Source organism: Oncorhynchus masou, chromosome 3 (genome assembly GCF_036934945.1).
Source record: "Oncorhynchus masou masou isolate Uvic2021 chromosome 3, UVic_Omas_1.1, whole genome shotgun sequence".
NCBI classification, from domain to species: domain Eukaryota; kingdom Metazoa; phylum Chordata; class Actinopteri; order Salmoniformes; family Salmonidae; genus Oncorhynchus; species Oncorhynchus masou.
Window position 1 is genome coordinate 9,581,220 of NC_088214.1, and position 23,769 is coordinate 9,604,988.

Consider the following 23,769-nt stretch of genomic DNA (forward strand, 5'->3'; position numbering starts at 1 on the left):
TACAGTACTAACAGTACATACAGTACATACATACATGACATCCAGTAAATACAGTATATACATACAATACACACATACAGAGTACATACAGTAGATACAATATATACATACAGTGAATATAGTATATGCATACAGCACATACAGTAAATACGGTATATACACACAGTACATACAGTAAATACAGTAAATACACATAGTAAATACACACAGTAAATACACACAGTAAATACAGTATATACATACAGTAAATACATACAGTACATAGAGTAAATACACACAGTACATACAGTAAATACACACAGTACATACAGTAAATACATACAGTAAATACAGTAAATACACAAAGTACATACAATGAATACATACATTACATACAGTAAATACAGTATATACAGAATATACATACAGTACATACAGTAAATGCAGTATATACACACAGTGCATACAGTAAATACAGTATATACATACAGTACATACAGTACATACAGTAAATACAGTACATACAGTAAATACAGTACATACAGTAAATACAGTATATACACACAGTGCATACAGTAAATACAGTATATACACACAGTACATACAGTACATACAGAACATACAGTAAATACAGTATATACACACAGTACATACAGTAAATACACACAGTACATACAGTAAATACAGTAAATACAGTATATACACACAGTACATACAGTAAATACAGTATAAACACACAGTACATACAGTACATACAGTATATACACACAGTACATACAGTACATACAGTAAATACAGTAAATGCAGTATATACACACAGTACATACAGTAAATACAGTAAATACAGTATATACACACATTACATACAGTAAATACAGTAAATACAGTATATACACACTGTACATACAGTACATACAGTATATACACACAGTACACACAGTACATACAGTACATACAGTCAGTACATACAGTAAAAACATACAGTACATACAGTCAGTACACACAGTACATACAGTCAGTACATACAGTACATACAGTCAGTACACACAGTACATACAGTCAGTACATACATACAGTACATACAGTACATAAACTACAGTCACTAAGAAATATCCTTGTTTTTGAAAGAAATGCACATTTCTGTCCGTTAAAATAACATCAAAATGATGTTGTTAATGTTGTAAATGACTATTGTAGCTGGAAACGGCTGATTTTTAATGGAATGTCTACGTAGGCGTACAGAGGCCCATTATCAGCAACCATCACTTGTGTGTTCCAATGGCACATTGTGTTAGCTAATCCCAGTTTATAATTTTAAACAGCTAATTGATCATTAGAAAACCCTTTTGCAATCATGTTATCACAGCTGAAAACTGTTGTCTGCTTTAAGAAGCAATAAAACTGGCCTTCTTTAGACTAGTTGACTATCTGGAGCATCAGCATTTGTGGGTTCGATTACAGGCTCAAAATGAACAGAAACAATGAACTTTCTTCTGAAACTCATCAGTCTATTCTTGTTCTGAGAAATGAAGGCTATTCCATGTGAGAAATTGCCAAGAAACTGAAAATCTTGTACAATGCTGTGTACAACTCCCTTCACAAAACAGCACAAACTGGCTCTGACCAGAATAGAAAGAGAAGTGGGAGGCCCCGGTTAATAGTACCCGCAAAACACCAGTCTCAACATCAACAGTGAAGAGGCGACTCCAGGATGCTGTCCTTCTAGCCAGAGTTGCAAAGAAAAAGCCATATCTCAGACTGGCCATTAAAAGAAAAGATTAAGATGGGCAAAAGAAAACAGACACTGGACAGAGGAAGATTGGAAAAAAGTGTCATGGACAGACAAATCTAAGTTTGAGGTGTTCGGATACCAAAGAAGAACATTCGTGAGACGCAGAAAAAATGGAAAGATGCTGGAGGAGTGCTTGACGCCATCTGTCAAGCATGGTGGAGGCAATGTGATGGTCTGGGGATGCTTTGGTGGTGGTAAAGTGGGGGATTTGTACAGGGTAAAAGGGATCTTGAAGAAGGAAGGCTGTCACTCCATTTTGCAGCTCCATGCCATACCCTGTGGACAGCGCATAATTGGAGCCAATTTCCTCCTACAACAGGACAATGACCCAAAGCACAGCTCCAAACTATGCAATAACTATTTAGGGAAGAAGCAGTCAGCTGGTATTCTGTCTATAATGGAGTGGCCAGCACAGTCACCGGATCTCAACCTTATTGAGCTGTTGTGGGAGCAGCTTGACCGTATGGTATGTAAGAAGTGTCCATCAAGCCAATCCAACTTGTGGGATGTGCTTCAGGAAGCATGGGGTGAAATCTCTTCAGATAACCTCAACCAATTGACAACTAGAATGCCAAAGGTCCGCAAGGCTGTAATTGCTGCAAATGGAGAATTCTTTGATGAAAAAAAGTTTGAAGGACAAAATGATTGTTTCAATTAAACATTATTTATAACCAACGTCTTGACTATATTTCCTATTCCTTTTGCATCTCATTTCATGTATGTTTTCATGGAAAACAAGGACATTTCTAAGTGACCCCAAACTTTTGAATGGTAGTGTACATACAGTAAAGACAGTAAATATATAAATACAGTAAATATATACAGTAAATATATACAGTAAATATATACAGTAAATACAGTAAATACATATACAGTAAATACAGTAAATATATACAGTAAATACAGTAAATACAGTAAATACAGTAAATATAAACAGCAAATACAGTAAATATATACAGTAAATACAGTAAATACATACAGTAAATACAGTAAATATATACAGTAAATACATACAGTAAATACATACAGTAAATAAATACAGTAAATATATACAGTAAATACAGTAAATATATACAGTAAATACATACAGTAAAGACAGTAAATATATACAGTAAATATATACAGTAAATACAGTAAATATATACAATAAATACAGTAAATACACACAGTAAATACAGTAAATATAAACAGCAAATACAGTAAATATATACAGTAAATACATTAAACACATACAGTAAATACAGTAAATATATACAGTAAATACATACAGTAAATCCAGTAAATATATACAGTAAATACAGTAAATATATACAGTAAATACATACAGTAAAGATAGTAAATATATACAGTAAATACAGTAAATATATACAATAAATACAGTAAATACACACAGTAAATACAGTAAATATATACAGTAAATACAGTAAATATATACAGTAAATACAGTAAATATATACAGTAAATACATACAGTAAATATATACAGTAAATACAGTAAATATATACAGTAAATACATACAATACATACAATAAATATATACAGTAAATACATACAGTAAACATATACAGTAAATACAGTAAATATATACAGTAAATACAGCCAATACATAAAGTACATAAAGTAAATACAATTAATACAGTAAATACAGTCGATACAGTACATACAGTAAATTCATACAGTACTTACGTAAAAGACAGTAAATACATACAGTACATACATACAGTAAATACATGCAGTACATACATACAGTAAATACATGCAGTACATTCACCCCTTTCATCTTTTCTGTCTCACATTCCATTAGACTCTCCCTCCCACTCTCTTCTTCTCAAACATAAACACACCTCTCTCCCTCCTCTCCTCTCCTTTCTTCTCTCTTCTCTCTCTTCTCATCCCTCCCTCCCTCCCTCCCACACTTCTCTCCCCTCTCTTTCTCTCCCTCTCTCTCGCTCTCTCTCTCTCTCTCTCTCTCTCTCTCCCTCCTCCCTCCCTCCTTCCCTCACACTCTCTTCTTCTCCAACATAAACACACCTCTCCCTCTCCCTCCTCTCCCTCCCTCTCCCTCTCCCTCCTCTCCTCTCTCATGCACACACTTCTCTCTCCCTCTCCCTCCTCTCCTCACTCCCTCCCTCTCTTTCTCTCTTTCTCTCCCTTCCTCCCTCCCTCTCTCCCTCTCCCTCTTCCTCTCTCTCTTCTCTCTCATGCACACACTTCTCTCTCTCTCCCTCTCTCTCTCCCTCCTCTTCTCTCTCATGCACACACTTCTCTATCTCTCCCTCTCTCTCTCCCTCCTCCTCTCTCTCATGCACACACCTCTCTCTCCCTCTCTCTCTCCCTCTCTCTCTCCCTCTCTCTCTCCCTCCTCTTCTCACTCATGCACACACTTCTCTCTCCCTCCTCTTCTCTCTCATGCACACACTTCTCTCTCCCTCACTCTCCCTCTCTCTCTCCCTCCTTTTCTCTCTCATGCACACACTTCTCTCCCGAATCTCTCTCTCAGACTCTGTCTTTCTGTCTGTCTTTCTCTGTGTGTATCTGTCTAAGATGCAGACGTGTGTGTGTGTGTGCGTGCGTGCGTGTGTGTGTGTCTGTCTCCCTTTCTTTCAAATGCAAAATGCTTTAATGGCATGAATGACAAGGTCAATGTTGCCAAAGCGAAGTGATTATAATTATATTGTAATTAAAGTGATACACATAAAAACAACTATCTCTCTCTGTAGCATGCCTCTCTCTCTGTCTCTTGTCTCTCTCTGTAGAATGCCTCTCTCTCTGTCTCTGTCTCTCTCTGTATCATGCCTCTCTGTCTCTGTCTCTCTCTGTAGCATGCCTCTCTCCCTGTCTCTGTCTCTCTCTGTATCATGCCTCTCTCTCTGTCTCTGTCTCTCTCTGTATCATGCCTCTCTCTCTGTCTCTGTCTCTCTCTGTATCATGCCTCTCTCTGTCTCTGTCTCTCTCTGTAAAATGCCTCTCTCTCGGTCTCTGTCTCTCTCTGTAGCATGCCTCTCTCAATTCAAATCAATTCAATTCAAGGGCTTTGTTGGCATGGGAAACGTGTTAACATTGCCAAAGCAAGTGAGGTAGACAAATATATAAAGTGAATATATAAAGTGAAATAAACAATAAAAATTAACAGTAAACATTACACATACAGAAGTTTCAAAACAATAAAGACATTACAAATGTCATATTATATATACAGTGTTTTAACAATGTACAAATGGTAAAGGACACAAGATAAAATAAATAAGCATAGATATGGGTTGTATTTACAATAGTGTGTGTTCTTCACTGGTTGCCCTTTTCTCGTGGCAACAGGTCACAAATCTTGCTGCTGTGATGGCACACTGTGGTATTTCACCCAGTAGATGTGGGAGTTTATTAAAATTGGATTTGCTTTCGAATTCTTTGTGGATCTGTGTAATCTGAGGGAAATATGTCTCTTTAATACGGTCATACATTGGGCAGGAGGTTAGGAAGTGCAGCTCAGTTTCCACCTCATTTTGTGGGCAGTGAGCACATAGCCTGTCTTCTCTTGAGAGCCAGGTCTGCCTACGGTGGCTTTTCTCTCTCTGTGTCTTTCTCTCTGCATAGCATGACTATCTCTGCCAGTGTCTGTGTGTCTGCAAAGTATGCTTAACATCCGAGCTGTCTGTCTGTGTCTCAGCCACTGCTTCCTCTTCATGGTTTATCAGTAACCAAGCTCTGTTCATTTGTCTTCATGTAGCTTCGGTGTGCTCCCCTGCCCCCTCCGGACCCTCCCCGAAACTATATGTCTCCCTAATTCACTTTTCCTTCCCCTTTACTCCCTCTTTCTCTCTAACTCTCTTTATTCACCTCTCTCTTGCTCTTTCTCTTCATCTGCCTCTCTCTGTCTCTCTGTCTCTCTCTCTGTCTCTCAATTCAATTCAATTCAAGGGGCTTTATTGGCATGGTTAACATGTGTTAACATTGCCAAAGCAAGTAAGGTAGATAATATATAAAGTGAAATAAACAATAAAAATTAACAGTAGATATCACACATACAGAAGTTTCAAATCAATAAAGACATTACAAATGTCTCTCTCTCTGTCTCTCTCTCTGTCTGTCTTTCTCTCTTTCTCTCTCTCCCTGTCTCTCCTTCTCTCTCTCCCTCTCTCTCTCGCTCTCTTTCTCTCTCTCTCTCTCTCTCTCTCTCTCTTTCTCTCTTTCTCTCTCTCCCTGTCTCTCACCCTCTCTCTCTCTCTCTGTCTGTCTTTCTCTCTCTCTCTCTCCCTCTCTCTCTGTCTGTCTTTCTCTCTTTCTCTCTCTCTGTCTGTCTTTCTCTCTCTCCCTCTCTCTCTGTCTGTATTTCTCTCTGTCTCTCTTTCTCTCTCTCTCTCTCTCTCTCTTTCCCTCTCTCTGTCTCTCTTTAACTCTTTCGCTCTCTCCCTCTCTCTCTGTCTGTATTTCTCTCTGTCTCTCTTTCTCTCTCTCTCTCTTTCCCTCTCTCTGTCTCTCTTTCTCTCTTTCACTCTCTCCCCCTCTCTCTCTCTCTCTCACTCTGTCTCTCTTTCTCTCTCTCTGTCTCTCTCTCCCTCTCTCTCTGTCCGTCTTTCTCTCTCTCATTCTCTCTCTGTCTGTCTTTCTCTCTCCCTCTCTCCCTCTCTCTGTCTGTCTTTCTCTCTCTCTCTCTCTCTCTCTCTCTCTGTCTGTCTTTCTCCCTTTCTCTCTCTCCCTGTCTCTCCTTCTCTCTCACCCTCTCTCTCTTTCCCTCTCTCTTTGTCTCTCTCTCTCTCTGTCTGTCTTTCTCTCTCTCTCTCTCTCTCTGTCTGTCTTTCTCTCTCTCCCTCTCTCTCTGTCTGTATTTCTCTCTCTGTCTCTATTTCTCTCTCTCTCTCTCTCTCTCTCTCTCTCTCTTTCCCTCTCTCTGTCTCTCTTTCTCTCTTTCGCTCTCTCCCTCTCTCTCTGTCTGTCTGTATTTCTCTCTGTCTCTCTTTCTCTCTCTCTCTCTTTCCCTCTCTCTGTCTCTCTTTCACTCTCTCCCCCTCTCTCTCTCTCTCACTCTGTCTCTCTTTCTCTCTCTCTGTCTCTCTCTCCCTCTCTCTCTGTCCGTCTTTCTCTCTCTCGTTCTCTCTCTGTCTGTCTTTCTCTCTCCCTCTCTCTCTCTCTCTGTCTGTCTTTCTCTCTCTCCCTCTCTCTCTGTCTGTATTTCTCTCTCTCCATCTCTCGTTCTCTTTCATCATCATCTCTCTCTCTCTCTTAATCTCTCCTCCATCTCCTTTATTGGGTTTAATATGATTTGTGAGAGGCAGGATATTATATTTCAGAAACAATGACAGCTATGTCTACTTACACAGTATTGTTATTGATCTAGACCTGAACATAACATAGGCTACAAGGACATACCACGGTTAGGGCCGGCACAATTACTGTAATATCGTGTAACCAAGGGTTATGGATGAAGACCGTCGTGACAATGAAATAACCGTCATAACGAACAGCTGGCTGAAGACGGGACAACCATTCATGCGGATGAGTCCGTTTCTGCAGTAACATGGACTCCTCACAACTCGTCCAAGCCCCCCCCCCCCCTTTTTTTTTGCTGGGTGGCCCTTGGACTAAACGTGATGAAACTGTGTTGCTTATTGCTGAAATAAGCAGGAGTCCTTGGTTGTAGGAGTCCTTGGTTGCCTAGATAATGCCCCCTCCCTGCAGCATCAGTCAGGAGGAGAGGAGAAAATGTGTTTGTTTTTTTAAACTAAACCATTTAACCTTTATAACGGTGACCGCGGTCATGTGGATGATCAATTGAGCGGCAGCGTAGCCTAGTCGTTGGACTAGTAACCGAAAAGGTTGCAAGATCGAATCACTGAGCTGACAAGGTGAAAATCTGCCGTTCTGCCCCTGAAAAAGGCAGTTAAACCACCGTTCCTAGGCCATCATTGTAACTAAGAATTTGTTCTTAACTAACTTGCCTGGTTTAATAAAGGTTTAATAAATAACTGTCATCCAAAATGCCATGGCAACAAGTTATTCAAATACTTTGAGCTCTGGAGTACCAGATAGGTGGGTTTTGGGTTATGTTATTGGTCCATTAACACCTGCTATGCTAGTTCAATCCATCTCCTGTTCAATCCAGCTCTCCTGGTGTTGTGTTGATATAAAGTATTTGAAATTATTTAAAATAGTATTTGAACCCAGGTGTTACTGGTGGAAGATAGAGTCTGGAACCTGACCTATTTGGTGTTGTGTTGACATCAGTGACATTGTGTGTGTGTGTTAGTTTCTCCTGGTGTTGATATCCCTTATCTACACCTGTTAGTTACATCTCCTGGTGTTGTGTTGATATCCCTTATCTACACCTGTTAGTTACATCTCCTGGTGTTGTGTTGATATCCCTTATTACATCTCCTGGTGTTGTGTTGATATCCCTTATCCTGTTAGTTACATCTCCTGGTGTTGTGTTGATATCCCTTATCTACACCTGTTAGTTACATCTCCCTGGTGTTTTGTTGATATCCCTTATCTACACCTGTTAGTTACATCTCCTGGTGTTGTGTTGATATCCCTTATCTACACCTGTTAGTTACATCTCCTGGTGTTGTGTTGACATCCCTGGTGCATCTACCCTGTTCACATCTCCTGGTGTTGTGTTGATATCCCTTATCACACCTGTTAGTTACATCTCCTGGTGTTGTGTTGACATCCCTTATCTACACCTGTTACATCTCCTGGTGTTGTGTTGATATCCCTTATCTACACCTGTTAGTTACATCTCCTGGTGTTGTGTTGATATCCTTATCACACCTGTTAGTTACATCTCCTGGTGTTGTGTTGATATCCCTTACACACCTGTTACATCTCCTGGTGTTGTGTTGATATCCCTTATCACACCTTTAGTTACCTCCTGGTGTTGTGTTGACCCTTATCTACACCTGTTAGTTACTGTTTAAAACACCTGTTAGTTACATCATTTATCGCATCTCTTCTCCCTTTTTTTATCGTACATGTCAAATAGAGTCATTTGGTTTGTTATTCTATGAGATCATCTCCATACTATTTATTTCATTCATTGTTTCTTTCCAATTTGTTGATTCTGAAGAGGTACTTATCAGAGTCAAGGACCAGTGCATCCCTTAGAGGGGTTTTCTGGATTTAGAGAGATCAGAGACAAGGACCAGTGCAGAGTCATTTGGGAGATCATCTCCATGCAGAGACAAGGGTTTTTTCTGGATTTAGAGAGAGATCAGAGACAAGGACCAGTGCATGAGGGGTTTCCTGGATTTTCTGGATTTATTTAGAGAGAGATCAGAGACAAGGACCAGTGCATGAAGGGTTTCCTGGATTTAGAGAGAGATCAGAGACAAGGACCAGTGCATGAGGGTTTTCTGGATTTTCTGCATGAAGGGTTTCCTGGATTTAGAGAGAGATCAGAGACAAGGACCAGTGCATGGGGGGTTTTCTGGATTTAGAGAGAGATCAAAGACAAGGACCAGTGCATGAGGGGTTTTCTGGATTTAGAGAGAGATCAGAGACAAGGACCAGTGCATGAGGGGTTTTCTTCCTGCCATCCAGGACCTTTACAACAAGTGTAGATGAACTTACAGTGAAATACTTCCTTAAAGTTGAAGTATTGAATGATACGTTACGTCTCTCTAAATCCAGAAAACCCCTCATGCACTGGTCCTTGTCTCTGATCTCTGGGGCTAAGCTTTACAACAAGTGTAGATGACCTTACAGTGAAATACTTATTTACCGGCTCTAACCAATAGTGCAAAAAAAAAAGTATTACAACAGTAAAAAGACAGGCTTTATACAGTAGCGAGGCTATAAAAGTAGCGAGTCTACATACAGACACCGGTTAGTCAGGCTGATTGAGGTAGTATGTACATGAATGTATAGTTAAAGTGACTATGCATATATGGTGAACAGAGAGCAGCAGCAGCGTAAAAGAGGGGTTGGGGGGGGCAAACATTGCAAATAGTCCAGGTAGCCATTTGATTACCTGTTCAGGAGTCTTATGGCTTCGGGGTAAAAAACTGTTTAGAGGCCTTTTTGTCCTAGACTTGGCACTGCTTGCCGTGTGGTAGTAGAGAGAACAGTCTATGACTGGGGTGGCTGGGGTCTTTGACAATATTTAGGGCCTTCCTCTGACATGCCTGGTGTAGAGGTCCTAGATGGCAGGAAGCTTAGCCCCAGTGATGTACTGGACCGTACGCACTACCCTCTGTAGTGCCTTGCGGTCGTACCAGGCAGTGATGCAACCGGTCAGGATGCTCTCGATGGTGCAGCTGTGGAACCTTTTGAGGATCTCAGGACCCATGCCAAATCATTTTAGTTTCCTGAGGGGGAATAGGCATTGTTGTGCCCTCTTCACGACTGCCTATGTGTGTTTGGGTCATTCTAGTTTGTTGTTGATGTGGACACCAAGGAACTTGAAGCTCTCAACCTGCTCACCTACAGCCCCGTCGATGAGAATGGGGTCGTGCTCGGTCCTCCTTTTCCTGTAGTCCACAATCATTCTTGGTTACGTTGAGGGATAGGTTGAAATTCTGGCACCCCTGGGGGGCTCCAGTGTTGAGAATCAGCGTGGCAGATGTGTTGCTACCAACCCTCACCACCTGGGGGCGGCCCGTCAGGAAGTCCAGGATCCAGTTCCAGAGGGAGGTGTTTAGTCCCAGGATCCTTAGCTTAGTGAGGACCCTTAGCTTAGTGTGTTCTTGGGAACAGGAACTATGGTGGTGTGCTTGAAACATGTTGGTATTCCAGACTCAATCAGGGACCTGTTGAAAATGTCGGTGAAGACACCTGCCAGTTGGTCAGCACATGCCCGGAGCACACTTCCTGGTAATCCGATTGGCCCTGCAGCCTTGTGTATGTTGACCTGTTTAAAGTCTTACTCACGTCGGCTACGGAGAGCGTGATCACACAGACGTCCGGAACAGTTGATGTTCTCATACATGCCTCAGTGTTGTTTCCCCAGAAGTGAGCATAGAAGTGATATATCTCATCTGGTAGGCTCGTGTCACAGGGCTGCTCGCAGCTGTGCTTCACTCTGTTGTCTGTAATAGTTTCCAAGCACTGCCACATAAGACGAGCATTGCAGCCGGTGTAGTGTGATTCAACTTTAGCCCTGTATTGATGCTTTGCCTGTTTGATGGTTCGTCGCAGGGCATAGCAGGATTTCTTGGAATTTTCTGGGTTAGAGTCCCACACCTTGAATGCGGCAGCTCTACCCTTTAGCTCAGTGCAGATGTTGCCTGTAATCCATGGCTTCTGGTTGGGGTATGCACGTACAGTCACTGTGGGGACGACGTCCTCAATGCACTTATTGATAAAGCCAGTGACTGATGTGTTGAATTCCTCGATGTCATCGGAAGAATCCCGGAACATGTTCCAGTCTGTAATAGCAAAACAGTCCTGTAGTTTAGCATCTGCTTCATCTGACCATTTTTTTATAGACCGAGTCACTGGTGCTTCCTGCTTTAATTTATGCTTGTAAGCAGGAATCAGGAAGATAGAGTTGTGGTCGGATTTACCAAATGGAGGGTGAGGGAGAGCTTTGTACGCATCTCTGTGTGTGGAGTAAAGGTGATTGTTGTCCTATGGACAGAGTCTCCCACCTCAGCTGTAGATCTCTGCAGTTCATCCAGAGTGATCATGGGCCTCTTGGCTGCATCTCTGATCAGTCTTCTCCTTGTATGAGCTGAAAGTTTAGAGGGACGGCCAGGTCTTGGTAGATTTGCAGTGGTCTGATACTCCTTCCATTTCAATATTATCGCTTGCACAGTGCTCCTTGGGATGTTTAAAGCTTGGGCTATCTTTTTTGTATCCAAATCCGGCTTTAAACTTCTTCACAACAGTATCTCGGACCTGCCTGGTGTGTTCCTTGTTCTTCATGATGCTCTCTGCGCTTTTAACGGACCTCAGACTATCACAGTGCAGGTGCATTTATACGGAGACTTGATTACACACAGGTGGATTGTATTTATCATCATTAGTCATTTAGGTCAACATTGGATCATTCAGAGATCCTCACTGAACTTCTGGAGAGAGTTTGCTGCACTGAAAGTAAAGGGGCTGAATAATTTTGCACGCCCAATTTTTCAGTTTTTGATTTGTTAAAAAAGTTTGAAATATCCAATAAATGTCGTTCCACTTCATGATTGTGTCCCACTTGTTGTTGATTCTTCACAAAAAAATACAGTTTTTATGTTTGAAGCCTGAAATGTGGCAAAAGGTCGCAAAGTTCAAGGGGGCCGAATACTTTCGTAAGGCACTGTATGTTGTTAGAAGGAGCTCAAGGTGCAGCATGGTAGGCGTACATTTTACTTAATTTTCAAATGACAACAAAAAACAACAAAATACAAATGAACATAAAGTTCTGCAGGCTCCACAGCAACTATACAAAAACAAGATCCCACAAACTAGGGTGCAAAACAGGCTGCCTAAGTACAATTCCCAATCAGAGATCCGGCCAACAAAGAAATAGAAACTAGAATGCCCACCCAAATCACACCCTGGCCTAACCAAATTGAGAAATAAAAAGGCTCTCTAAGGTGAGGACAGTTATCTTTCATTTCTGGTATGTTGGCCTTTTTACTTTGTTTTCTCAGTCTGCAAGTAATTTCTGGGCCTTTGGGCCATTATTGTAATATTTAGTAAATATGAATGTTTTTCTATATTGTCTGACTTAATTTGATCTAGGCATTTTTATATCAGTAGGTTTCCATTACTTACATGTTTACTTTGAAGCCTGATCGTCTTTTGTAGTTCTAATGTTTCTTTCTCTTTTATTTTTTTAGAAGCATATGATATTATCTCACCTTGAAGCACTGCCCATTCCCATACCATTATCGGGGAGACCTCTCCAAAATCATTCATTTCCAGATCTTTTTTTAGTGTTGCCTTTTTTCTATTCATAAATTGAATGTAATGTAGATGTTAATTATTTAATCTCCAAACTGTGGAGCTTTTCTCTAGTCCCATGTTTATTTTCATATTCAGCATGATCCGATATTTCCATTGCTCTAATGTGGCAGTTTGTAACGCTCGTCCTCTTGTTCTGACGAGGAGTAAGAGATATCGGACCAATTTGCAGCGTGGTAAGTGTCCATTTTAATATGTGAAACTGAACACAGGCACAGGAAACAATCACCCACAATTCAAAAGTGAAACCAGGCTACCTAAGTATGGTTCTCAATCAGAGGCAGCTGTCAATCGTTGTCCCTGATTGAGAACCATACTTAGGTAGCCTGGTTTCACCCACGACCAAAGGACAAAGCAGCGTGGTAACAGGCAGTAGCAGCGATCTCAGGACTCCTGGACATGGGAGGAGATTCTGGACGGCAAGGGACCCTTGGCACAGGCTGGAGAGTATCGCCGCCCCAAGGCAGAGCTGGAGGCAGCAAAAGCTGAGAGGCGGTGGTATGAGGAGGCAGCACGGCGGCGCAGTTGGATGCCCGAGGGGCAGCCTCAAAAATTTCTTGGGGGCGGCGCACACAAGGAGTGTGGCTAAGTCAGGTAGGAGGCCAGAGCCAACTCCCCGTGCTTACCGTGGAGAGAGAGGGACCGGGCAGGCACCGTGTTATGCCGTGAGACACACGTGCACAGGCATAGCCCGGTGCGGTACATTGCAGCGCCTCGTATCGGCCGGGCTAGAGTGGGCATCGAGCCAGGTGCCGGCTCAGCGCATCTGGTCTCCAATGCGTCTCCTTGGGCCAGGGTACATGGCACAAGCCCTATGCATGGTGTCCCCGGTTCGCCAGCACAGCCCAGTGTGGGCTATTCCACCTCGCCGCACTGGCCTGGCTACGGGGAGCATTCAGCCAGGTAGTGTTGGGAAGGTTCAGTGCTCGAGACCTCCAGTGCGTCTTCACGGTCCGGTCTATCCGGTGCCACCTCCACGCACCAGCCCTCCGGTGGCAGCCCCCCGCACCAGGCTGTCTCTCCGTCTCCTCCCTACAGGTGGTCCTGCCTGTCCAGTGCTGCCAGAGTCTTCCTCCTGCTCAGCGCTGTCAGAGTCTCCCGTCTGTCCTGAGCTGTCAGAGTCTCCCATCTGTCCTGAGCTGCCAGAGTCGCCCGTCTGTCCTGTGATGCCAGAGTCGCGCGTCTGTCCTGAGCTGCCAGTGTCGCCCGTCTGTCCTGAGCTGCCAGAGCCGGCCGTCCATTTGGGACCCATTGCTAGGGTCCCCAGTCCGAGGTCGGCGGCGAGGGTCGCCGCTCTAAAGAGACCACGGAGGCAGTTGAAGAGGCGGAGAAAGACTATAGTGGAGTGGGGTCCACGTCCCGCGCCAGAGCCACCACCGCGATCAGACACCCACCCAGACCCTCCCCTATAGGTTCAGGTTTTGCGGCCGGAGTCCGCACCTTTGGGGGGGGGAGGTACTGTCACATTCTGACCTTAGTTCTTTTGTTATGTCTTTGTTTTAGTATGGTCAGGGCGTGAGTTGGGTGGGTTGTCTATGTTCCTTTTTCTATGTTTTGGGATTTCTGTGTTTGGCCTGGTATGGTTCTCAATCAGAGGCAGCTGTCAATCGTTGTCCCTGATTGAGAACCATACTTAGGTAGCCTGGTTTCACTTTTGAGTTGTGGGTGATTATTTTCCGTGTCAGTGTTTGTTTCCACACGGAACTGTTTCGTTTGTTTCGGTTTTTCACGTTGTTATTTTGTAGTTTAGTGTTCATGTAAATAAAGTATCATTATGGACACTTACCACGCTGCACATTGGTCCGATCTCTCTTACTCCTCGTCAGGAGAAGTGGACGAGCGTTACACAGTTGATGACTGTTGCTACATCCGTTTTAAACATGAAGAAATAGTCTAATCTTGAGTATTTCTTATGTGCTCTAGAGTAGTATGTAAAGTCATTTTCTTTGGGGTGTAAATTTCTCCAAATATCTATCAGACACACCTCTATGTCTGCCCTTCTTAGTATCACTGCAGCCTTCTCTGCCTTGTGATTTATGCTGCGTTGACAATCTAACGTAAAATTCAGGATAAGGTTGAGGTCTCCTCTCATTACTGTCGGCCCTTTTGCCTCCGTGATAAGTAGGTTTAGCATTTTGGATATCAATTCGGGTCCTTGTTCAGGTGGGTTATAGACAGTGGTCTTTTGATAATTAGGTATATTTTTGCAATATATTTACTTTTGATACTTAGGTATATTTAAAACCAAACACTTTTAGGTTCTGGTACTTCCTGGATAAAGCTCCACGGTGATCTTCTACTGGTACTTCCTGTATATAGCTCTACATTGATCTGGTACTGGTACTTCCTGTATATAGCTCCACAGTCATCTGAAACTTCCTGTATAAAGCTCCACAGTGATCTGGTATTGGTACTTCCTTTATATAGCTCCACAGTCATCTGGTATTTCCTGTATATAGCTCCACATTGATCTGATACAGGTACTTCCTGTATATAGCTCCACATTGATTTGGTACTGGTACTTCGTGTATATAGCTCCACAGTGATCTGGTACTTCCTGTATACAGCTCCACATTGATCTGGTACTGGTACTTTGTGTACATATCTCCACAGTGATCTGCTACTTCCTGTATATAGCTCCTCAGTGATCTGGTACTTCCTGTATATAGCTCCTCAGTGATCTGGTACTTCCTGTATATAGCTCCTCAGTGATCTGGTACTTCCTGTATATAGCTTCTTGTGTATTCTTGTGTATTTTATTCCACTTTTATTACTATTTATTTATTTACTTTACGTTGGGAAAGGCGTGTAAGCAAGCATTTGACGGTAAAGTCCACACCCATTGTATTTTATTTTATTTGTGTGTGTGTGTGTGTGTGTGTGTGTGTGTGTGTGTGTGTGTGTGTGTGTGTGTGTGTGTGTGTGTGTGTGTGTGTGTGTGTGTGGTGCTGTGTGTGTGATGGTGCTAGTGTGTTGTGTGTGTGATGGTGCTAGTCTGTTGTCTGTGTCAGTGTGATGGTGCTAGTCTGTTGTCTGTGAGTCAGTGTGATGGTGCTAGTCTGTTGTCTCAGAGTCAGTGTGATCAGTGTGATGGTGATGGTGCTAGTCTGTTGTCTGAGAGTCAGTGTGATGGTGCTAGTCTGTTGTCTCAGAGTCAGTGTGATGGTGCTAGTCTGTTGTCTCAGAGTCAGTGTGATGGTGCTAGTCTGTTGTCTCAGAGTCAGTGTGATGGTGCTAGTCTGTTGTCTCAGAGTCAGTGTGATGGTGCTAGTCTGTTGTCTCAGAGTCAGTGTGATGGTGCTAGTCTGTTGTCTCAGAGTCAGTGTGATGGTGCTAGTCTGTTGTCTCAGAGTCAGTGTGATGGTGCTAGTCTGTTGTCTCAGAGTCAGTGTGATGGTGCTAGTCTGTTGTCTCAGAGTCAGTGTGATGGTGCTAGTCTGTTGTCTCAGAGTCAGTGTGATGGGTCAGGATCTGGTTCAGCCCTGTGCCTGGTTGAGACCAGATCCTCTCTCAGAGTCAGGTAGTAGACAGCCACACCAGTTAGTTTGCATTATTATCTATTCTAATGGTTATTTATGGAGACCGCAGTCATTTCTCTGACCAATTACCATCATCCAAAATTCCATGACCGTCACAGCCCTACTCTTAAACTCTGCCTCTCTGTCTCTCTGTCTCTCTGTCTCTCTGCCTCTGTCTCTCTGTCTCTCTGTCTCTCTGTCTCTCTGCTGCCTCTCTGTCTCTCTGTCTCTCTGTCTCTCTGCCTCTCTGTCTCTCTGTCTCTCTCTCTCTCTTTTCCCCTTTCCTGTCTCTCAAGATCTATCACACTCCTCTTCCTCCCTCTTTCTCTCAAACACACACAAAACCTCTCCCTCCCTCTCACCTCTCTTCTCTCCAAAGTACAAGGTCTGCTGGGCCGTGTTGGACCACTGCAGGGAGGAGTTGTCACTCGCTGCCACCCGGCAGGTCAGGGTTACCATGCCGCCCACAGACGCTGTCTCGTCCTGGGTCACCGGCTGCAAGGGGTCATCGTCTAGGCAACACAGAGAAGAGAGGAAACAAAGAGGTCAGATAGAGGTGGTCATTTCAGTTACTGTCAGAGTCCTGGACAGGTAGGTTGTATCCCAAATGGCTCTGGACAGGTAGGGTTTATTGTTGGCTCTGGTTTAAGGTAGTGCACTGAATAGGGAATAAGGTGACATTTGGAGACACAACCATAGAGAGGGAAAACAGATAGGATGATAAATGGCACAGCAGTAGCCATGGGGCTTTCTATGTAAGACTGATGAGTCTATAACCAGCCGGACAAGCCAGACACACATCATGCGAGGTACATTCACTGGCTGCCTCCCAAATGGAACCCCTTGTCCCTATATAGTGCCCTGCATTGAGGGCCCATAGGGGGTACGTTGGGCATTATGTAGAGAATATGGTGCCATTTGGGACCATGATGAGAAGTATGGGAGTAACATTCACTTGGGACGGGGACGGGGACGGGGATGGGTGGCATGAACCCCCCCCTCAACACACACACACTTTAGGAAATTGCATTTATGACCTCACAGGGACAGACAGTGTGAAGGCAAAGCTTCTGAAAGGCTGGCTAATAGGACCAGCACGGGTGAGATGAACAGAGGCGGCTGCTGTCTGTGTCGCACTTTTTCTCTGAGTTGTAAAAGCTTAGCAGAGCAGAAACTGGCTACTCTTAAGTTGACTGATCTAGCTGGCAAGGTAACAGCTGTTTGACAGATTTTTTTAAATTTTATTCCTAGTGCTAAGCTAGTAGTGTAACTGACATGTTATGTTAGCTAACGTTTCATCCCATCTCCACTGAAGTGAATGAACTCCTAGCAGCTAGCTAGCTAGTAGCTACCACAGCCAGTTCAGATCTAGCTAGTCTCTAGCTAGCTATCTGTCAGGTCGCAGTATCTAATAGCTGTTGTGTGTATGGAAATGTTTGTAGCCTTTGTTTTGTCCCGTTTCAACAGAAGTACATTTGATGACACACCATTGTACCATGAGCTAGAGCTAGCCAAAAGTTGGCTAACGTTAGCAATTATTTTTGCCTCAATCACACTACACCTGAATCAAACAATGAAACCAGAGGCCAAACCATTAAATATGTTTTTCAGCGCAATGTTGAGTTTTTATTAGTCAGTATAGCAATGTAACATTATTAATTAATCAGTTTCCCTTCATTTCAAAGATTGGAACTGTTTTAAGGCAAATCTCTAAATTTGATTTCCAAACCATATCAAGGGCTTTTCCCAATGACATAAAATATGTCAAACAAAAATGTTAGGAAGACCTGGGAGACGCTATTGATGAAGACACAGATACAGTTGAAGTCGGAAGTTTACATACACTTAGGTTTGCTGTCATTAAAACTCGTTTTTCAACCACTCCACAAATTTCTTGTTAACAAACTATAGATTTTGTAAGTCATTTAGGACATCTACTTTGTGCATGACACAAGTGATTTTTCCAACAATTGTTTACAGATAGATTATTTCACTTATAATTCACTGTATCACAATTCCAGTGAGTCAGAAGTGTACATACACTAAGTTGACTGTGCCTTTAAACAGATTGGAAATTTCCAGAAAATTATGTCATGCTTTAGAAGCTTCTGATAGGCTAATTGACATAATTTGAGTCAATTGGAGGTGTACCTGTGTATGTATTTCAAGGCCTACCTTCAAACTCAGTACCTCTTTGCTTGACATCATTGGAAAATCAAAAGAAATCAGCCAAGACCTCAGAAAAAAACTGTAGACCTCCACAAGTCTGGTTCATCCTTGGGAGCAATTTCCAAAGGTACCAGGTTCATCTGTACAAACAATAGTACAAAAGTATAAACACCATGGGACCACACAGCCATCATACCGCTCAGGAAGGAGACGCGTTCTGTCTCCTAGAGATGAATGTACTTTGGTGCGAAAAGTGCAAATCAATCCCAGAATAACAGCAAAGGACCTTGTGAAGATGCTGAAGGACACGGGTATAAAAGTATCTATGTTCAAAGTAAAACGAGTCCTATATCGACATAACCTGAAAGGCCACTCAGCAAGGAAGAAGCCACTGCTTCAGAACCTCAATAAAAAGGCCAGACTACGGTTTGCAACTGCACGTGGGGACAAAGATCGTACTTTTTGGAGAAATGTCCTCTGGTCTGATGAAACAAAAATACAACTGTTGCCATAATGACCGTTGTTATGTTCGGAGGAAAAGGGGGAGGCTTGCAAGCCGAAGAACACCATCCCAACCTTGAAGCACGGGGGTGGCAGCATCATGTTGTGGGGGTGCTTTGCGACAGGAGGGACTGGTGCACTTCAAAAAATAGATTTCATCATGAGGGAGGAAAATTATGTGGATATATTGTAGCAATATCTCAAGACATCAGTCAGGAAGACGGTAGCGTCCCACCTGGCCAACATCCGTTGAAATTGCAGAGCGCAAAATTAAAATTACAGAATTCAAATTATTTAAAATCACAAGTGTAACACATCAAAGTAATAAATAAAAAAATTAAAAACAAATAAAGATTAAGTTCTTGTTAATCCAGCCGCTGTGTCAGATTTTCAAAAAGGCTTTACGACGAAAGCACACCATGCGATTATCTGAGGACAGCGCCGCATACAAAAGCATGAAAAACATGTTTCAACCAGGCAGGTGTGCCACAAAAGTCAGAAATGGCGATATAATAAATTACTTACCTTTAATCATCTTCTTCTGTTGGCACTCCAAAAGGTCCCAGATACATCACAAATGGTCCTTTTGTTCAATAATGTCCTTTTTTATATCCATAAAAACTCAGTTTAGCTGGCGCGCTTCAGGCAATAATCCACCCAGTTTCCCTCCATCAAAATGCATACAAAATGAATCAAACAAGTCAAACAACGTTTATTAACATTTAACATTAACATTTAAACTTTTCCAAACAAGTCAACATCCAGTGGAACAGTTTATAATCAAACCTTAGCCCTAATACGTAAATAAACCATAAAATGTATGACGCCGAATCATTATTCTCTTTACCGAAGAAAAATACCAAAGAACACTCTCTCTTCCACGGGCTTGGAAACACCACAGCCACATTGGGAGCCACCTACAAAAACTACCATTTCTAGCTGATTTTTCCAAAAACCAACATGAAACTCTTTCTAAATACTGTTGACATCTAGTGGAAGCCCTAGGAACTGCAATCTGGGAGGATTTCGCCTTACAATAAAAGTGACAGCCATTGAAAACAGTGAATGCTGAATGTTTTTTGTGGGGGATGGTTTGTCCTCAGGGTTTCGCCTGCCATATCAGTTCCGTTATACTCACAAACGGTTTTAGAAACTTTAGAGTGTTTTCTATCCAAATCTACCAATTATATGCATATCCTAGCTTTTGGGCCTGAGTTACAGGCAGTTTACTTAGGGCACGCTTTTCATCCGGACGTGAAAATACTGCCCCGTACTCAAGAGAGGTTAAGGACAACAAAGTCAAGGTACTGGACTGGCTATCACAAAGCCCTGACCTCAATCCTATAAGAAATGTGTGGGAAGAACTGAAAAATATGTGCGAGCAAGGAGGCCTACAAACCTGACTCAGTTACACCAGCTCTGTCAGGAGGAATGGGCCAAAATTCACCCAACTTATACTGAAAAAGTTGTGGAAGGCTACCTTAAACGTTTGACCCAAGTTAAACCATTTAAAGGCAACGCTACCAAATACAAATTGAGTGTATGTAAACTGACCCACTGGGAATGTGATGAAAGAAATAAAAGCTGAAATAAATCATTCTTTCTACTATTATTCTGAAAATTAAAATATTCTTAAAATAAAGTGGTGATCCTAACTGACCTAAAACAGGGAATTGTTACTAGGATTAAATGTCAGGAATTGTGAAAAAACTAATTTAAATGTTTTTGGCTAAAGTGTATGTAAACTTCCGACTTCAACTGTATGTTAGAATGCCCAATCATGTTCATATAATCTCACATAAATTACTGCCGTTTAAGACCATCCATAGATACTATATGCCAGTGAAACGGAATATCATGCACTCAGAAATGGTATTATTCTGCTGGAGGTGTAAAACACAAAAGGGGACATATTTGCATATGTTATGGTCTTGTGAAGGCTGGCTGAATTCTGGCAAAGAGTATCTTCTTTTATCTCAGCATGTCTACAGATTCTGCCTTCTACCAGTTTTTGTTTGCTTGAAAATGTTGATACCGGAGACTGTTATCAGAAGAAAGTGTGCAACCTAGTATTTATAGAGGCTAAGAAATGAATTACCATTAATATGAAGGTTCATTATCCTCCTACAATGGATGGCAGAAATGTCAGGTTATGCATCACTAGATTTGATTTATTACCAGATTAAAAGGGTACACTGGGAAACTTTCATAAGGTCTGGATGTCTTATATGGAATGCTGTACGACAAAAGGAGTCTGTTTTTAAAACATGTCCACATCAGAGGAGATATCTGTTTAGGCAATCCCTAGCTGCTGGGCTGCTCAGTCCAGTCCCCGGGGGTCTGCCGCACTGTTGGTTGTCACTCTGGCCTTGACCTAACATACCTGAAATCAATAATGAATGTTTCACTAAGATCCTGAAGCAAAGTGGGGTGTGTTGGGTTGGGGCGCTGCAGGGCCATGGGCCCCTAGGGGCAGGACGGGGCGACCCAGCTATATTGTGTGTAAGTAGAAATAGCTCTACTGTACTATTAGGCATATGATATGAACTACAGTGGCAAGAAAAAGTATGTGAACCCTTTGGAATTACCTGGACTTCTGGATAAAATTTGATCTGATCATCTAAGTCACAACAATAGACAAACAAAGTCTGCTTAAACTAATAACACAAACAATAATACGTTGTTATGTCTTTATTGAACACACCGTGTAAACATTTACAGAGCAGGGTGGGAAAAGTATGTGAACCCTTGGGTTTAATAACTGGTTGACCCTCTTTTGGCAGCAATAACCTCAACCAAATGTTTTCTGTAGTATCGGATCACACCTGCATTCAGGAGGAATTTTGGACCATTCCTCTTTACAGAACTGTTTCAGTTCAGCAATATTCTTGGGATGTCCGGTGTGAACCGCTTTCTTGAGGTCATGCCACAGCATCTCCATCGGGTTGAGGTTCCCTCCGCAAGGCAATCAAACAAGCTAAGCGTCAGTATAGAGACAAAGTAGAATCGCAATTCAACGGCTCAGACACAAGAGGTATGTGGCAGGGTCTACAGTCAATCACGGATTACAAAAAGAAAACCAGCCCAGTGACGAACCAGGATGTCTTGCTCCCAGGCAGACTAAATAACTTTTTTGCCTGCTTTGAGGACAATACAGTACCACTGACATGGCCCGCAACCAAAACATGCGGACTCTCCTTCACTGCAGCCGAGGTGAGTACAACATTTAAACGTGTTAACCCTCGCAAGGCTGCAGGCCCAGACGGCATCCCCAGCCGCGCCCTCAGAGCATGCGCAGACCAGCTGGCTGGTGTGTTTACGGACATATTCAATCAATCCCTATCTCAGTCTGCTGTTCCCACATGCTTCAAGAGGGCCACCATTGTTCCTGTTCCCAAGAAAGCTACGGTAACTGAGCTAAAGACTACCGCCACGTAGCACTCACTTCCGACATCATGAAGTGCTTTGAGAGACTAGTCAAGGACCACATCACCTCCACCCTACCTGACACCCTAGACCCACTCCAATATGCTTACCGCCCAAATAGGTCCACAGACGATGCAATCTCAACCACACTGCACACTGCCCTAACCCATCTGGACAAGAGGAATACCTATGTGAGAATGCTGTTCATCGACTACAGCTCAGCATTTAACACCATAGTACCCTCCAAACTCGTCATCAAGCTCGAGACCCTGGGTCTCGACCCTGCCCTGTGCAACTGGGTACTGGACTTCCTGACGGGCCACCCCAGGTGGTGAGGATAGGTAACAACATCTCCACCCCACTGATCCTCAACACTGGGGCCCCACAAGGGTGCGTTCTGAGCCCTCTCCTGTACTCCCTGTTTACCCACGACTGCGTGGCCACGCACGCCTCAACTCAATCATCAAGTTTGAGGATGACAGAACAGTGGTAGGCTTGATTACCAACAACGACGAGACGGCCTACAGGGAGGAGGTGAGGGCCCTCGGAGTGTGGTGTCAGGAAAATAACCTCACACTCAACGTCAACAAAACTAAGGAGATGATTGTGAACTTCAGGAAACATCGATGGGACAGTAGTGGAGAAGGTAGTAAGTTTTAAGTTCCTCGGCGTACACATCACAGACAAACTGAATTGGTCCACCCACACAGACAGCATCGTGAAGAAGGCGCAGCAGCGTCTCTTCAACCACAGGAGGCTGAAGAAATTCGGCTTATCACCAAAAACACTCACAAACTTCTACAGATGCACAATCGAGAGCATCCTGTCGGGCTGTATCACCGCCTGGTACGGCAACTGCTCCGTCCACAACCGTAAGGCTCTCCAGAGGGTAGTGAGGTCTGCACAACGCATCACCGGGGGCAAACTACCTGCCCTCCAGGACACCTACACCACCCGATGTCACAGGAAGCCCATAAAGATCATCAAGGACAACAACCACCCGAGCCACTGCCTGTTCACCCCGCTATCATCCAAAAGGCGAGGTCAGTACAGGTGCATCAAAGCTGGGACCGAGAGACTGAAAAACAGCTTCTATCTCAAGGCCATCAGACTGTTAAACAGCCACCACTAACATTGAGTGGCTGCTGGCAACACACTGACTCAACTCCAGCCACTTTAATAATGGGAATTGATGGGAATTGATGTAAAATATATCACTAGCCACTTTAAACAATGCTACTTAATATAATGTTTACATACCCTACATTATTCATCTCATATGTATACGTATATACTGTACTCTATAACATCTACTGCATCTTTATGTAATACATGTATCACAAGCCACTTTAACTATGCCACTTTGTTTACATACTCATCTCATATGTATACGTATATACTGTACTCTATAACATCTACTGCATCTTTATGTAATACATGTATGACTAGCCACTTTAACCTATGCCACTTTGTTTACATACTCATCTCATATGTATA

The 23,769-nt window shown here is 42.9% G+C and overlaps 1 protein-coding gene across 3 annotated transcripts in view; it reads right to left on the reverse strand.

Annotated features, from left to right (window-relative positions):
• The window catches only part of LOC135509537 (cell adhesion molecule 3-like), a 130,072-nt gene that overhangs the window by 51,820 nt on the left and 54,483 nt on the right, over positions 1 to 23,769 (reverse strand). For all 3 annotated transcript variants that reach the window (XM_064930294.1, XM_064930278.1, XM_064930286.1), the window contains exon 3: positions 16,539 to 16,688. In XM_064930294.1, the coding sequence (XP_064786366.1) occupies positions 16,539 to 16,688 (150 nt within the window). The remainder of the gene's footprint in view (positions 1 to 16,538; positions 16,689 to 23,769) is intronic.